This window comes from Balaenoptera acutorostrata, chromosome 2 (assembly GCF_949987535.1).
Source record: "Balaenoptera acutorostrata chromosome 2, mBalAcu1.1, whole genome shotgun sequence".
Lineage (NCBI taxonomy): Eukaryota > Metazoa > Chordata > Mammalia > Artiodactyla > Balaenopteridae > Balaenoptera > Balaenoptera acutorostrata.
In genome coordinates this window covers 165,713,576-165,732,355 of record NC_080065.1, presented here as the reverse complement: position 1 = coordinate 165,732,355, position 18,780 = coordinate 165,713,576, and the positions used below count along the sequence as shown (strand labels likewise).

At 38.0% G+C, this 18,780-nt stretch overlaps 1 protein-coding gene across 10 annotated transcripts in view; it reads right to left on the bottom strand.

The window, feature by feature from the left end:
• The window catches only part of NSD1 (nuclear receptor binding SET domain protein 1), a 143,148-nt gene that overhangs the window by 11,028 nt on the left and 113,340 nt on the right, over positions 1 to 18,780 (bottom strand). For 9 of the 10 annotated variants that reach the window (XM_057541451.1, XM_057541448.1, XM_057541445.1 and 6 more), the window contains 6 exons: positions 15,146 to 15,302; positions 13,569 to 13,774; positions 10,509 to 10,621; positions 6,121 to 6,390; positions 4,375 to 4,491; positions 2,970 to 3,111 (listed from right to left, as the gene is read on the bottom strand). In XM_057541451.1, the coding sequence (XP_057397434.1) occupies positions 2,970 to 3,111; positions 4,375 to 4,491; positions 6,121 to 6,390; positions 10,509 to 10,621; positions 13,569 to 13,774; positions 15,146 to 15,302 (1,005 nt within the window). Of the gene's footprint in view, positions 1 to 1,076; positions 2,200 to 2,969; positions 3,112 to 4,374; positions 4,492 to 6,120; positions 6,391 to 10,508; positions 10,622 to 13,568; positions 13,775 to 15,145; positions 15,303 to 18,780 lie in introns of those variants that run through there. The other variant, XM_057541454.1, reaches the window with a different exon arrangement.

Genomic DNA, 18,780 nt, shown 5'->3' with positions numbered 1-18,780 from the left:
CTTATTTAAAAATTTATGAGCATATAGCTGAATTTTCATATATTTAATGTGCTTACAATGCAACTCAACCACAAGATAGCAAGACACTTGGCGTAACTTGCTGAACCACACAAGGGGATAATCAGAAAGGTATCAGTGTGCATACAGGAAAGCCGTTCCAGAAAACAGTCTAAAATACAATAATCTGCAATCTGGGGGGATGGCAAATGGCACTGGAGAAGAGATAAACAAGGAGTGAGTATGACACATTGAAGACAGAAAGTAACAGGTATGTGAAGAGCCCATGAGGTTGGATGTGTAAGGAGGAGAGCAAGCTGAAAGTTCTGATTCCATTCGCAAGGCTGAAGCTCCTATGGGCACTCTGCATGGCAATGAGCACATTCTGTCTCAATTCCCCCATCCCACCCTTGCAGACTGGGAGGACAGGAATAAGGTCTGTCAATTCCCACACCATTCTACCTGAGCTGAATGAATATGGGAGAAGAGAAATTTGTGGCTAGACATGGTAGAAGAGGCCATCCCCACGGACACAGACTAAAATTCAAAGTAGAAGTGTGGTACTAAAAGCAGTCAGGACAGAGATAAGAACTGAAGTCACATGGCTAATATTTGAGTAATTAATACAGAGGAACACTGCCCCTCCCTCCCCCAGTGTGGTTAGAGAGAAAAATGGAGAAAAGAATGAGAGATATATCAGATCCAAGAATCCAAGTAACATAGATATGCTATCAAATACTTTACAGTACTTTTGTAAGGATTAAATGAGACAATATGCTTGGAACAGTGTCTGGCATTGGATAAATGGTAGCTCTTACAGCACTCACTTGATAATTCCTGTTACAAAGCAGAAATCTACCCGATTTACTCTGAAGCCATCCATTCCAAAAACTTGATACAAGTTACTGATTTTAAAAATCACTATCATTTAGTCCAACAGAGTACAGTGCACAGTGATGCTCAAGCATTGTTACTTTCATCATTAAACACTTTATGTGAAGCAATGCAAAACAGGAAAAAGGAACCAGTGGCTCAGTTTTTAAAATATGAAAACTGTCAGAGCCTTTAAAATTCTAAAGAGCCTAAAAGACTCCTGGGCAGCAGTATATTTAAATTATAGAGAAATAGATATATTGGGGTGGGGGGTGTTGGGTGTTATCCACAGATTGAAAAAAGAAAAGGCAACAGACAAAAAGCTGACAAAATTGCTCTTTAATTACTTTATCTTGATTAGTGTTTCCTGAGGTAAACGACACTGACTGGGCAAAGCAAAATGCTCATATGGGATTTCTGCTTTGAAAGTCATTGGACTATGCTACTGTCAATTACAAACTACCCAGGCCAGTCTGATCTCATTTTGAGTTAGGAGAGTGATATGAAAATGCTTTGCTAGTATTCCTGCAAAACTTATTTTGAAAAATTATATACGTCCTTATACATTCAAACTTATACAAGTCTAAATATTTTTAAAAATCATGCAATTTAGAGGGTGTCATATGTATATGTATATACGATATGCTTACAATTTTTTCATCAAAACCTTGACACTAAATTTTAAGCTCCTTTAATTGATGGAAAATATCCATCATATAACTTTACTTTCAAACCTCTTAGCCCTATCACGTTTACTTTCAATTCAAATAAACATCTTAATATTGTGCTGATTACAACTACCTCACTTCTACACTCCGGATTCTCAGAGACGTAATAGGCATCCAGGCATGCCACACAATATAGCTGTGCATTCTCCAAATGTCCAGTTCTCTGAGACCCAAGAGGTGAGGGTTTTTGTTTTTCTTAGCCTTGGGCTCATAAACCATAAAATTCAGATGGGTAAGAGGTGGATATTTGGTTTATAAAGTGGATGAAGGGCAACTGTAAAAGGAGACCTGGACTGTTGACACTTTCTAAGGCAGACCAGTTTTTTTTAAAAATAAATTTATTTATTTTATTTATTTATTTCTGGCTGCGTTGGGTCTTCATTGTTGCGCACGGGCTTCCTCTAGTTGCGGCGAGCAGGGGCTACTCTTCGTTGCGGTGCACGGGCTTCTCATTGCGGTGGCTTCTCTTGTGGCGGAGCACAGGCTCTAGGCATGCGGGCTTCAGTAGTTGTGGCACGTGGGTTCAGTAGTTGTGACACATGGGCTTAGTTGCTCCGCGGCATGTGGGATCTTCCCGGACCAGGGATCGAACCCGTGTTCCCTGCATTGGCAGGTGGATTCTTAACCACTGTGCCACCAGGGAAGTCCTAAGGCAGACCAATTTTTAAGGAGTTCATATAAAAGCTATGGAAAAGGTCTGGAAATTTATTCCTTTAAAACGATCCAGGGAATTCCCTGGTGGTCCAGTGGTTAGGACTCGGTGCTTTCACTGTGGTGGCCCCTGGTTCAATCCCTGGTCGGGGAACTAAGATTCCACAAGCCGTGTGGCACGGCCAGAAAAAGACAAACAAACAAAAAAAAAACCAAACATCCATGCCCAAACCTTGAAGACATCATGCTAAGTAAAAATGAGCTAGCCACAACAAAACAAATATTGTATGACTGCACTTCCATGAGATTCCTAGAGTAGCTAAAAAAAATCACAGAGACAGAAGATAAAATGGTGGTTGCCTGGGGCTCGGGGAGGGGGGAAATGAGGGAGTTATTGGTTAATGGGTATCTTCAGTTGGAGAAGATAAAAAAGTTCTGGAGATAGATGGTGGTGATCGTTGCAAAACAATGCGAATGGACTTAATGCCACTGAACCGTACACTTAAAAATGGCTAAAATGGTAAATTTTATGTAACGTGTATTTTACCATACCACCACCAACAAAAAAAATACCTGGTACATGCCAAGTACCACCTGGAAAGTCTTTTATGTATCCTTGGGAGTTTGCAACCTCATTTTGGATTATAGAACATATGGGATTTTTAGATAATAAAAACTGAAATCCCATTCCTAGCTCCAGAATCCTTAAATGATTCTTACCTGCTTTAATGTCACTCAAGGCAAAAAGGCCAACACGGGTATCTCCATTCACAGACCACTTCTGTGTTTCACAGTTGGGCTGGCAGCAATGATTCATGAATCGAGCATAGTTTCCTTTGGGACCAGCATCAATAATACGATCCTAGAATTCCAAGAGATGCTGTTCAGCAGACCTCTACTATTATTGATTAAAATTAGAGTAATAATAAATAAGCTGGAGTTTCTATTTGTAAAGTTTGATTCTTCCAGAGGGGTGGTCTCAGAGTGTAGTCCCTTGACCAGCACTAGTATCACCAACGCGGAATCCGTTAGAAATGCAAGTTCTTGGGTTGCACTCCAGATATACTAAAGCAGAAACTCTGAGGCCCAGCAATCTGTGTTAAGCCCACTAGGTGATTATGATATATGCTAAAGTTTGAGGACCACCGTCCTAGAAGTAGTAGCTTGTTCCATTCTCTTAATTAGGTAGTCCTGAACCCTGGCTACACATCAGAAATCACCTAAGATTTTAATAATGACATCAAGACCCCATCCCGAACGAAGATCAGAGTATCTTGAGGTGAGAATCTCACAATCCATAAAAGTACAACTCGGTAAATACAAAGTTTCACACCAAGAAAGGTCTATTATAAAAGTTAAAGGGGGTTGGGGGAGAGGAACCTAGCAGAACGTAATACTCAGGTACAAAGAGGAATCTCAGTATACACAGAAACGAAACACATTAGGATGCTGGAATTAGAAATAAATCCCATAAACAACAAGGTCCTACTGTATAGCACAGGGAACTATATTCAATATTTGGTGATAAATCATAATGCAAAAGAATATGAAAAAGAATATACATATGTATAACTGAATCACTTTGCTGTACAGCAGAAATACATACAACATTGTAAATGAAATATACTTCTATAAAATATTAAAAAATAAAAAATAAATTTAAAATAAATAAAATAAAACATGTTGGAAACACACATACAAAAAAAGAAATCCCAAATATAATTCTAGACACCAGTGAAATGTAACTCATCAGAAATTCCAAATGCACTAATTAAATACGAACAAATCAGTGTCTCAATCTGTAAAATAAAAAGTAAAAGAATTATTATTTATTTCTCTGGCTTCAAGTTTTAATCTTATAGGAAAAACACTAAAAGACATAATCCCGAACTTACGTTGGACACTGAAAAATAATGCTAAAAGCAGCTGTATTGCCTTTTGCCATGGATGTACAGCTAGAGATGAGCAACCTTACCTAACTCCAGGACCCTGATCAAGCAATCCCTATGAATATGGGGGAAAGACACTGTTTTGGACAGTGTATGACATGCCTATAAACACTATAGCTGGGACAACACTAATTCACAATCTTACAACAGTGGAAATAACACTTTTCATTACTTACTTTGTCTAAAGTGAGCATATAGAAATTAGTGATATCGTGTTCTTGGGCATAACGGATTCGAGCTCTGCACTCTTCTTCATCTATTAGCTCACCCACATATTCATTGACAAATTCACCCTGGAACAAGAAATAGCTCTTGACTTAAGTGGCAAAAAGCATAACTGTGTTCACAGGTATACCTTATTTTAAAAAATTAATGAAAACAACAGATTCTCCAAAGCAATTCATGCACATTTAACTAGTCACTTTAACAAAGGTTTATTCAAGAAACCACATAATATAAATATGATGCTTCAACTATTTGAAAATATGAACCATCTCCCCACTCTTACCACAGCCAACAGCAGAAAACTTGGGATACACCTTAAGATCAACCAAAATGAAAGTAAGTAAACTAAAGCTCCACTATAATGGTGATATGGATAGTCGATCCCTTTACCTGTCCAAGAACCTAAAAGTCAATTTCGCTCAACTATCCTCTTTTTCCTTGCAGCATGCCCTGCCTACTGCCCTTCCACATTTCACATCACTGTCCTCCTGACTCACTATACAATAGTCATACTGGCTTTCACTCATGCTGTCCCCTCTACCTGAAATGCCTGAACACTCAACCAGCCTAAGCCAACAATTACTTATCTTTCAAGTCTCAATTTAAAATATTCTCAGGGACTTCCCTGGTGGTACAGTGGTTAAGACTCCACACTCCCAATGCAGGGGGCCCGGGTTTGATCCCTGGTCAGGGAACTAGATTCCCACATGCATGCCGCAACTAAGAGTTCGCATGCCACAACTAAGGAGCCCACATGACACAACTAAGGAGCCCTTGAGCTGCAACTAAGGAGCCTGCCTGCTGCAACTAAAACCCAGCACAACAACAACAACAAAATTAAAATTCTCAGAGACAAGCTCGTTTCAGGCCCTTTGCCACATGCCTCCAGAACCCTTTGTGTTTCCACATTGGGTGATTACTTTTTCAATGTCTCTCCGCATCTAGAATGTAAACTGTATGAAAGCATGGACCATGTCTCTCTTACTGAGCACTGCATCACACAGCAACATGCCTGACACACAGACGATATATAATAGTTACTTAGCAAATGACTAAAATAGACCAACCCATATTCACTTCCTTTCCTAGACACAAACTTCAATAAAATTCTTCAAAAGGTATAACCAGAGTAAGGTTTATTCTATTAAAATGTCAAATATAATTGATTATACTCAAAGACTGTACAATACCATCTATTTATTAGCAACCTGCAGGTCCTTCCAAGTTTCAAGTTGAAGATGTTACTGCATTTTCATTAGAGAAGACCTAATCCTCTTCTCCTTCATGTTCCATGAACCCAAACCTATTTTTCTCTCAGTAAAAATAGATTTTATTTTATTAGTTGGTGATTAACACCTCTGTATCATGCTCTCACTATTCTCTCTCTTAACTACAGGTTCCAGGATTTCCACAAACGAGCAGACAAGGCCACAGTATCTCTATGAATTTCCCTCATTTTTTTTATCCTCATACATAGTGAACATGATCAATACTTGAACTTTAGAAATAAAGGAGACCATCTATTCTCAAGCCTCTAATTTCTGGAAGGACTGGCAAGACATAATAGTAAGGTTAATCCTCACACTATATTATTTTCCTCCATGATCAATTTTCTCATATTCATCAAGAACAATTACTCATATTAAGCAACTGCAAAGAAGAAAAAAAATCTGAAAATTAAGAACAGGTTTCTTCACCTTTTTGATATCTGTTTTTGTCCGGAGACCCCAGCCCCTCTGTAATGTGCGAAAAATTTCAACCTCTGGATACTGGCGCTTAGTAAAGCACTGGTTTTGGCAGCGCCCTCCAGCAGGACATACTGTGGGGTGACACTCATAGAGCAGCATGCGGTTGATGCACTCGGAGTCTATCCCACAGGGGTTCTCATCAGTAGCTTTACAGTTGCAACGGGGAATTTCAGACAAGTCTGCAGTGAAGATCTGTACCCTGCCAATAGGACGGTTCACCTGGAGAAGAAACACATACTATAGTATAGCAGGCAAGTCAACACAAGACAATTTAGGACCTATGAAAGGCAGATTTCTTTCTTTTAAAGTCACATGCCACATTTTACATGATTTTGAATTATCAAGATTCAGCAGGATTATTTACAATAGCTAAAATGTGGCAACAACACGAGTGTCCACCGACAAATGAATAAGCAAAATGTGGCAAAAATAATGGAATCTCACTCAACCTAAAAAGGGAGGAAATTTTGACACACGATATACAACATGGATGAACCCAGAGGACATTATGTTAAATGAAATAAGCCAGTCAAAACAGACAAATACTGATTCTACTTAGATACAAAGAGACAGAAAGTAGAATAATAGTTGCCAGGGGCTGAGAGGAGGGGAAAATGGGAAGCTACTGTTTATTGGGGTATAGATTTCAGTTTTACAAAATGTAAAGAGTTCTAGAGATGGATGGTGGCAACGGTTGCAAAACGTTATGAACGCATTTAATACCACTGAACTGTATACTTAAATATGGTAAGATCAAAAATTTTATGTTATCTGTATTTTACCACAATTAAAAAACTGGAGGAAATAAAGATTTAGGCAATTTGACATAAAAATAAAGTCTCACTTGATACACAAAATGTAAATACCACAAATTTTAAAAATTCATTTCTAAAAAAAAAATCATAATTTCAAGGCTGGGAAGCCAAGTAAATTGTAAAATGAGTTTCTGCTATTGCCACATGGTGGCGCCACTTTAGCTGCTACATTAAAAAATAAAAAAATCACCATTCTCAACCGGTAAATATTTAACATGAAAAGGTCTCTGAGCAATTGGAGTCCTATTTGTGAAGATGTATTTTAATATTGACTATCATAACTTGAAATCTTTTTAATAGACTACAGCAATGTCACCCAGGCATTCATTTTTAGTGGTGCTAGTACTGAAAACCACCTTGAAAATCCAGTGTGGTAAAACATAGAGGCCAAACAATTTCTGTGATTCTGAAGCCATTAGAATTTTCACAAATACTAACAACAATGTGGAGAAAAAAAAAATAGATGTTCCACAACAGAGATGGATTTGTGCACTATAACAATGGTCTCCCCTACTTGGGGAGGGAGGGAGAGGGGGAGAGAGAGAGGGAGAGGGGGGGTGGTGGAGACAGAGAGAGACAGAGAGAGGGGGAGGGAGGGAGAGAGTGTGGTGGGGGGGCTGGGGAGTGGGAGTTCGGGGTTAGCAGATGCAAACTATTATATATAGAGTGGATAATAACAAGGTCCTACTGTATAGCACAGGGAACTGTATTCAATATCCTGTGATAAACCATAATTAAAAGGAATATATATATGTGTATAACTGACTCATTTTGCTGTACAGCAGAAATTAACACAACATTGTAAATCAACTATACTTCAATAAAATAAAATAAAAATGAGTCTCCCCTACTTCATATTATTTCAGTGGGAACAGTCAAACCACGAGTCTTCAAAAACCCATCCTATACATAAAATTTGACTCCTCAGGAATTGCATGATTTTGACAAGTCACTTTTACTTGCAAGACTGTTGTGGGGAATAATCTGTTTGTAGAAGTATACTGCCTTCAAACGTTCTCCAGAACAACTTAAAATGATGTAAGTCTCACTGCCAGATCTCTTCCCAGCTTCTTTAAAAGACTGATAAACAGTATAAACTTGTTAATGGAGGAACACCCTCACCATATGCAACTGGAAGTCACAAACCTACTGAGTAAGGCAACTTCTAAGGCATAGACAAGGGCTGAGCTCAATCACCTGAAACTACAGGTCCTACATAAGGCATCTGAATATTCACCTCTGATTCAAGGTGAATATCTTTACCTGACTGACACACCCCCAACCAAAAAAAGTTTCATCCTACTCCTTTTCTCTCTATAAAGGTATGTTTCAATCATTCCTCCTTGACATATGATCTAACCTGTTATTAACCCCAAATAAGTTTCTTGCCTAACACAACATAAAGCAAAAACAAAACCCCACACGTGGTTAAGTAAGAACAACACAGATATGTAATTGTAGTATTTACACTTGCTCTAGATCAGGCATTGACAAACTTTTTCTGTAAAGGGCCAGACAGTAAATATTTTATGTTTTGCAAGCCATAGATCTCTGGTGCATGTTGCTCAACTCTGCCACTATACCTCGAAAGCAGCAATAGACAATATGTAAATGAACAAGCATAGCTGTGTGTCAATAAAACTTTAATTATGGACACTAATATTTGAATTTTATAAAATCTTCATGTGTCAGGAAATAGTCTGTAAAAAACAAATTTTCCCAACCATACATAGTAGACCAGATTTGGCCCATGGACCATAGTTTGCCAACCCCTATTCTAAATCTTTTTCCTGGAAATACGTTTTTGTTTTAAAGGTGGAGGAAAGAAGCTGGTGTCTAAATTCTGTGATTAGATCATGTATGGGACGTTAGTTGGTTTCTCAATATACAGGTTCAATACGGTTGACGTGCTACTCTGAAGTGCCTAACTTCTGCTATGTGTGACCTCTACGACTGTGGAAACAGAAATTACTTTCCCTTTTTCTGAGGATGAACTACACCTCAGTGTTATGTCTCCACGCACAGTAACTCCATTTAACTCTCAGTTCTACTATCGGGGTCCATTTAGACCCAATTTTAGGTTTTGTTTTGTTTTTTTCCCAACAGTTTTAGCTACTTGAAAGGACTGATATTTTATATTTTATGACACTTTCTCAGAGGTCTTTCAAAAATCAAGAAGAAACTTTACTTATTAAAAAACTCATTCTATATTGCAACTACTAGGCAGGTCCGTTAGACCTTTATAAATCTAACCTTTATTATGGAGTTTTAGTGTTCTTACTTTTCCTATATCTCATAATTCTTTACTATTTCATCATCACTCTTTGTTACTCATCAATGATTGCCAACTATGCTAAAAAAGACAAAAATAATAAGTGGAATGACAGAATCATAAAAACATGATGCAACGGTGAAACAGTCACGGTTTAGTTTCTGCACTGCATTACCCAAAGTACTACATCATCTTTCCAGAAAGTATAAAAGACTGGAGATAACATCTTTCAGTCTACTTTTAGTAGGGTTGCTAGATTGAGCAAGTAAAAATCCAGGATACCCAACTGAATTTGAATTTCAGATAAAAAAACAAATCGTTTTTTAGTTTAAGTATGTCCCATGGAATACTTGGGACATACTTAAACACACTAGACTCTAAAAATTGATCTCTAAGTGAAAATCTCAGACTTCAGAAACTCAAAAAAAAAAGAAAAAAAAATCAATGAATACACGAATAATGCTTCTCTAATGACAAAAAATATATATACATATGGTCTTCCCATCCAGGAATGACATCATCACAAATATCTTGCAACAAGAACTTGGGCGATCTCATTTTGTTAATAGAGCTTATAGTATTCTTTCATGTGGTCTGATATTTGAGCACCAAAACTAACTTGATTAAAAGGTTTTTAAAAAAGAGGTTTCAGTAAATACTTACTAAAATTCCTAATAAGTTTGTTCCTCACTATTCCTTTATTTTTACTTCTGTAAAGTATTTATAAAAATGACTTAACAATATAAAAATATAAAGGGTCTACTGGACCCAGATGATAAATGATGATGACTGTTTTACCAGGTACACTAGCATCAGGTACACTTAACATGTATTCTTGTGACCTTGGGAATCCTAGTCATATTGGCCACCTAAAATATCTTTACTATCAGCCATTGCAAGAAGACTTACCATGTGTATTATTCACACTATCTCAGGGCCATTTATCATTTTTTATCAAGGCTCTTTTTTCCCTTTCAAACCACAAGGTGTTGACTGTGAACAGAATCTATTCCAATCCACTTTATGAAAAGACTTTCGAAAGCAACAGGAACAACACTGTATCAACACACAACTAATTTTATAAAGTGCACACAATGTGCTAGAAATGGTGCTCTGGCACTTTGTTCTTATCTTCTTTCAAGCTCATACCTCTACCTAAAAGCAACTGTGCTTGTGCTTCCAGATCTCCTCATGAACAGAGTGGGAAGCAGGCAAGCTATTACAGGGTCTCTCCTGAGGTCTTTTCTCACCTTTATATGCTTATAAGGCGGTGGCTTCTTGTCATTCTTTCGATCTTCCTGTAGCTGTCTTAGCTCTTTTTGGGTCTTTAACTCCTCAAACCTTGCTGCAGCTTCCTGAAGAGCTAAGAAAACATACAGCACAGTCACTTAATCTCTGGGTAGTGTTACTTATTTCGCTTTTTCCCCCTTTTAAGTTGGAGAAAATTCATGTTTTAGACAAAAACCTAAGACATATATATGATTTCTATTTTCTCGTAAGTTATAGTCCCCAGAGTGTTCATATATGGCATTAAAATAAAACATAATCCATCATTAAATGGCACTATACAGACTACCAGTGTCAGAGGAAAACTTAAAACAAAAAACAAAAACACAGCTAAATAATTTGAAAAAGTCCACATATAACATCTCCTAACAATAACTAGACTGCATCTGCTCAGCAAAGTCACTGCCTTTAAGCCTTTTTCCTTAGTTCTGAGTTTTCTGCTTCCACAAATAATGTGTCTCCTAGGTGTCCAGGTAACATGCTGTGTTCCTCTGGAAGAAATTAAAATTTGAAGTTTTCCTTTCCTTCTTCCCTATTCTCTGGAGCACCTATCCTACTCTCCTCCTAAAGCTCATTCTGTAAATATCAGTTATTAGCCTAATACAAAGATAGATCTTTGCAGCTATTCTGCATTCAAGTCCTGAACTTTCATATGTTTAAAAGATTGTAGTGCCTGAAAAGTCTGAAAAAAATCTTAATCTCATTCTTCTCCACTTAAAACAAAATTTTAATTCATTATTCTTGACTCAGGTTAAAAACTCTTTAAAGAATTCCAAATTTTCCCACTTTCCTCTCTGTAGTTTTCCCCAAGCTCTGCCAATTCTTTAAAGAAAATCTCCCCTCTAATCCACACCCCTTTCTCCATTTCCTTGTCACCATCTAGCAGACCTGATGTTGCCTGGAGTTGTTCCCTCCTTCATTCATCCTATTATTCAGCATGTCCTACCTAGTTTATCTACTTAATGTCTATCTAGTACCCATCATCCTCTCGAGTCCATGCACTATTCTCTGTGACAGTCTCATTATCTCTGCCTGAAATTACTAAAACAGCCATCTCGCTGACATTCCTGGCTACAACCTCTCACTTTCTATGGTCCTGACATTCTAGTCAGACCGAGATTTCTAAAACTCTGCTCTGACCATGTAACTTAGCCACCTCTTCAGTAAAACAGTCCAGTGTTCCCCCAACTCCGTGCTTAAACCACAGCAAATACTTGGAGGTCACTAACTCATCATGTTCAACTCAATGTGTGCTTTCACATATGCTGTCTTTTTGTTACAACATTTTAAGTTGTTAACTTCCTCACAGTCAGTGTAGGGGTTAAGAGTTTGGATTCTGGAGCCCAACTATACTAGAGTTTGAAACCTTCCTCTATCACTTACTGGCACTGGAACCTTGTGCAACAAATTTAACTTTTTTTTTTTGGCCATGCCACGCAGCTTTCGGGATCTTAGTGTCCTGACTAGGGATTGAACCCGGGCCCCTGGCAGTGAAAGCACGGAGTCCTAACCACTGGACCACCAGGGAATTCCCCAAATTTAATTTTTATGTGTCTCAATTTCCTCATCTATAAGATAAAGATAATGGCATCTAACTTATAGGGTTGCTGCAAAGACTTAAAGCAGAAGACAAACTTTGAACAGGGCCTGGCAATCAACAAATGGTAACTGTTATTATAATTCTTCTTCAAAGTATCACTTAAGAAAGGAGCCATCCATGACTTCCAAACTTTGATCCCCAGCACTGTTTTGCTTCCTCTTGGCCTGCTCCCACAGCATACCATGCACACTTCCGTCACAGCACTCTCAAAGAATGGCATTTTGACTACTGGTATCTGTGTCCAATTCCCCCACAAAACTATGTGTTCCTTGAAGGCAGAGGCATCCAGCCAGCCTAAGGTCAAGGTACAGAAAGAGCAGAATCGCAGAGCTTCAGCAGGCTCAGACTTGCGATATTGCCTACACTCTACCTTCGTCCCCAGCCTTGACGGTGGCCAGCTCTGTGCAAAGATGTTGGTCACTTGGTCCCTGACCATCTGAGACTATAAGACTCGAGACCCAAACTCCTATAGTATTAGTACTGATAGTGCATATCTGCACAGAAAGCACACTGCCAACAGGTAAGTGAGGACCCCTGAAATAACATGAGGGAAACAAAACCTCTGTTGAACTTATTCCTTATGGACATCATTCTCATTCCCCATCCAGGAAGTTTCACCTGCTTAGAATTTTATTGCACCTCACCAGGAAGTTTAACTTGCTTAAAATCCCCTCTTCACCTCACCATGCAAACAAAATCTTATACTTCAATGTCCAAATATATTCAAATAACAAGAGATACCTGTATTGCCTTTCAAAGGACAGCTAAAGGAAGAAGCTAATTATCATTGATGGGATACCAACTATATGCCCTTCAGGATGATTTTTGTATTATCTCATTGAATTCTCAAAGCAACCCTTACTCATTATATAGGCAGAGAGAACGCTGTCAACCCCTCCTGGCCTCAAATACCCCCTCTCCTTCACTGCTAGGCCAGCTTACAAAAACCTCTTTGATTAGAACATGTATGCGCCTTCACCATCTTATGTTGCTCTATAATTTTGGGTGAATTTTATTTCTTCTCAACAAACTAAACAAACAAACGAACACCTCCTTGGAACAAATGTGGCTCTGCTAGATATTCTAGCCCTTGCCTAGCAAACTGTAGTGTTTATTCTACAAAACAGTTCCAAAGCTCTGGTACTTACCTGACGAGACGCTGACAAAACAGAATTGGTAAGATAAGGAACTTCCCTTAAGGAAATTCTAGTTAAGTAAAGGTTAGGTTCAAAACTAATGAACTACATGGGTCAACTTCTCTGCAAAATCCTGTAGCCACAGCCACATACTGCCCCAGAGGGCAGAACATAGCTGCTAACGGAGCATATATGAATTCTAAAACATACAATTCTAACAGAGAGCAGATACGCGGGCAACAGAGGTCTGTGTTGGCCTGGGAAACAAAAAGGATAGATAAAGTTACCTTTTTTATATGTACCGTCCACTCCTTTGCCCATCTTATCCTTGCTGCTCACATCCCCCTCCATGTAGGGAAAGACTCGGGCCTGGTGAGTCCACAGATAGTCATTAGACCCAAAGAAGAGCACAGGGAACTCGCCCACATCATGTCTCATCTTGTCAATATTGGAAGGTACAGCTCGAGGATGGCAGATCTCAGCTGGCCACCACCTGGGAAAGGTGAAAAGAAGGAAGGAAGCCTCTAGAAGGCTGCAAGGAACGAAAAAGAATCCTACTTTTGGGACAGGAATAAGGAAAAGCAATGTCTCTCTAACCCACATTAATGTCCGACCCAGGGCATTCTTACAATCTAACTAGAGAAGAAACAAGCAGTATGTGCCAAAAGGCTGAAGAGGCCCACCCTCACGCACATGCTCAAATACACACACACACACACACACACACACACACACACACACACACTCCCTTAGACTGTTGTTCTACTTCAAGGAATCTATAAAAGGAAATAATTAGAGATAGGAACAAAACTTTATGACTATAATGTCCATTGAAGTATTATCTGTAAGAATGAAAACCTGGAAAAATTTTAAATGTTCAACAGTAAGGGAATGACAGACGCTATACAATGAAATACAAATTGGCCTTTGAGAAGGAAACTACTACAACGACTTTTAGGAAGACAATTTGGCATTAGCTATTAAAGCTGGAAACCCTGACCCTGCTATTCTATCCTGAGAATGGCCTAGAGAAGCTCCCATGCATGTACACCATGAAATATTGACAAAATATTCATAGTCCAAACGTGAATGTGAGAATGGATAAATAACTACACCACACTGTATGACTATATAAAGGAACACCGTAGAACAGTGAAGTACAAATGAGCTAGAGCGCTGCACTAACCATAATAAATCTCAGGAGCCTAACAGTGAATGAAAAAAGCAAGCTGCAGGAAAATACAGCAACAATTCCTTTATATAAAGATCTAAAACATACAGAACAAAACACACATGTGGTAAACCTATATAACCAGGCAAAGAAATAAAAAGCACAAAATGCAGTACAAGGTGCCAGTAAAGTACTGTTTTTTTTAACTGGGAGGTACATACACAAGTGTTTCTTTAAAATCAAGCATGTTATAATATTTTTTGTACATTCCATATCCAATAAAAATAATTTTAAAAAGAAAAAGCAAGAAACAAAACTGGGTACAAACAACGATAAGGCTAATTAATTATGTTGAAGGTGCATGTATTGGTGTGTCTGCAAGTAAATATGCCAAAATGTTAGTGATGTATCTTCCTTGTTTGAGAGATTATGGGTTTGTTTTCATTCATAAAGTTCCTACAGAGGATATATATTATTCCTATAATTGCAAAACATAAAGCAAAGTCTTTTTCTTCTATAATGGATATTCCTATAATTGCAAAACATAAAGCAAAGTTTTTTTCTTCTATAGTGGAAAACTAATGGGGGAGGGGGTGAACCTTGTTTAATCAGACCATTTTTTTAAAAAAGTTAAGCACAAGAAACAGAGGCTGGTAAAAGAACTAAGTGCCAGTCTCCTTCATGCTTACTTACCTGTATCGTCCAACTTTTACCCAGACAATTTCCCTGTAATGTGGCTTTTTGCCTGCCTTACAGTCATTGCAATACCAGTTTCCTTCAGGGATATCAATGTTCAGGCATTCACGATGAAAAGCAGCAGGGCAAGAATCACAGCACAGAAGGCTGCCTCCTGTGGGAATCAAAAAATCTGGCACTAGCATCACAAGGCTGCATATAAGGATCCAGCTGAAACAGCTCTTGCTCAGCTCCTAACCAATTATTTATCTCCCAGCCAAGGGCTTAGTAATTTAATTATTCAGAAAGACTTTTCTACAAGAGTATTCCCTCTCCAATGTACTTGAACCCCGCCCCTGGGGGTTTGTCAGACTTTACCCTTATTGACAAAATTAGGTTAGGGCAATGAGGGCAGAAGTAAACCTCTAAAAGTCATATATGTACACACACACATACCCCACACACACTTCTTCCTCTTCATTAAGAGACAACACACTATAAAGAGAGTATCAATAATACACAATGCCAGAGTATAAAGAGCACAAGCTTTAACTGATGTCAGACTTGAGCTCTAAGATCATATGGCTTTGGGGAATTCACTTTCTTTGCTGAGTTTTAATTTCTTCAGTGGTAAGGTATTTTCTACAATGAACAATAATCACACCTGTTTGAGAACTAAATAAGCAAATAAATTGCGTAGTAGTGTCTGACACGTAAGTAGTCTCCACAAGGCCAGTTCCTTCCCTCTTTTTAAATTACATTTTAATCTTTTTTGTATGGCACTCTCACAACACCTAAGGGCCCTGTACAGAATAACATTTATAAATGCATAAACATGATACACAAAAGAACGTAGATTATATTAAAATGCTCAGAATGTTAGAACGAGAGATTAGAGTTATATATGTTTCCTTGTAATGCACAAATAAGAAGATGTAGCAGTAGTAATGATTAGAAACAAGACTTCAAGATATGTACAACAAAATTTACTGGTGACAAAAATCACAGGTACTAATGTTCTTTGTAGCCTAAACTTCAGCTAGGTATAAGATCTACCCTCTCCATCCAAGTTTTCGGGTACCAGATTAATTACATGTATAGCAGTGATGATGAATTTTCACTTCTTAAAAGATTTTTACTCGAGCAACAGTCAGCTCTACCCACCACCAGAGCCTCCCATCAAGCCTCTTAGATAGCCTCAACCACCAAAGGGCAGACAACAGAAGCAAGAAAAACTACAATCCTGCAGCCTGTGGTCCAAAAACCACAGTTACAGAAAGACAGAGAAGATGAAAAGGCAGAGGGCTATGTACCAGATGAAGGAACAAGAAAAAACCCCAGAAAAACAACTAAATGAAGTGGAGATAGGCAACCTTCCAGAAAAAGAATTCAGAATAATGATAGTGAAGATGATCCAGGACCTCGGAATAAGAATGGAGGCAAAGATTGAGAAGATGCAAGAAATGATTAACAAAGACCTAGAAGAATTAAAGAACAAACAAACAGAGATGACCAATACAATAACTGAAATGAAAACTACACTAGAAGGACTCAATAGCAGAATAACTGAGGCAGAAGAACGAATAAGTGACCTGGAAGACAGAATGGTGGAATTCACTGCTGCGGAACAGACTAAAGAAAAAAGAATGAAAAGAAATGAAGACAGCCTAAGAGACCTCTGGGACAACATTAAACGCAACAACATTCGCATTATAGGGGTCCCAGAAGGAGAAGAGAGAGAGAAAGGACCAGAGAAAATATTTGAAGAGATTATAGTCGAAAACTTCCCTAACATGGGAAAGGAAATAGCCACCCAAGTCCAGGAAGCGCAGAGAGTCCCATACAGAATAAACCCAAGGAGAAACACGCCGAGACACATAGTAATCAAAGTGGCAAAAATTAAAGACAAAGAAAAATTACTGAAAGCAGCAAGGGAAAAACGACAAATAACATACAAGGGAACTCCCATAAGGTTAACAGCTGATTTCTCAGCAGAAACTCTGCAAGCCAGAAGGGAGTGGCATGATATACTTAAAGTGATGAAAGGGAAGAACCTACAACCAAGATTACTCTACCCAGCAAGGATCTCATTTAGATTTGATGGAGAAATCAAAAGCTTTACAGACAAGCAAAACCTAAGAGAATTCAGCACCACCAAACCAGCTCTACAACAAATGCTAAAGGAACTTCTCTAAGTGGGAAACACAAGAGAAGAAAAGGACCTACAAAAACAAACCCAAAACAATTAAGAAAATGGTCATAGGAACATACATATCGATAATTACCTTAAACGTGAATGGATTAAATGCCCCAACCAAAAGACGTAGACTGGCTGAATGGATACAAAAACAAGACCCATATATATGCTGTCTACAAGAGACCCACTTCAGACCTAGGGACACACACAGACTGAAAGTGAGGGGATGGAAAAAGATATTCCATGCAAATGGAAATCAAAAGAAAGCTGGAGTAGCTATACTCATATCAGATAAAATAGACTTTAAAATAAAGAATGTTACAAGAGACAAGGAAGGACACTACATAATGACCCAGGGATCAATCCAAGAAGAAGATATAACAATTATAAATATATATGCACCCAACATAGGAGCACCTCAATACATAAGGCAACTGCTAACAGCTATAAAAGAGGAAATCGACAGTAACACAATAATAGTGGGGGACTTTAACACCTCACTTACACCAATGGACAGATCATCCAAAATGAAAATAAATAAGGAAACAGAAGCTTTGAATGACACAATAGACCAGATAGATTTAATTGATATATATAGGACATTCCATCCAAAAACGGCAGATTACACGTTCTTCTCAAGTGCGCACGGAACATTCTCCAGGATAGATCACATCTTGGGTCACAAATCAAGCCTCAGTAAATTTAAGAAAATTGAAATCATATCAAGCATCTTTTCTGACCACAACGCTATGAGATTAGAAATGAATTACAGGGAAAAAAACGTAAAAAAGACAAACACATGGAGGCTAAACAATACGTTACTAAATAACCAAGAGATCACTGAAGAAATCAAACAGGAAATAAAAAAATACCTAGAGACAAATGACAATGAAAATACGACGACCCAAAACCTATGGGATGCAGCAAAAGCGGTTCTAAGAGGGAAGTTTATAGTTATACAAGCCTACCTAAAGAAACAAGAAAAATCTCAAGTAAACAATCTAACCTTACACCTAAAGAAACTAGAGAAAGAAGAACAAACAAAACCCAAAGTTAGCAGAAGGAAAGAAATCATAAAGATCAGAGCAGAAATAAATGAAATAGAAACAAAGAAAACAATAGCAAAGATCAATAAAACTAAAAGTTGGTTCTTTGAGAAGATAAACAAAATTGATAAGCCATTAGCCAGACTCATCAAGAAAAAGAGGGAGAGGACTCAAATCAATAAAATCAGAAATGAAAAAGGAGAAGTTACAACAGACACTGCAGAAATACAAAACATCCTAAGAGACTACTACAAGCAACTTTATGCCAATAAAATGGACAACCTGGAAGAAATGGACAAATTCTTAGAAAGGTATAACCTTCCAAGACTGAATCAGGAAGAAACAGAAAATATGAACAGACCAATCACAAGTAATGAAATTGAAACTGTGATTAAAAATCTGCCAACAAA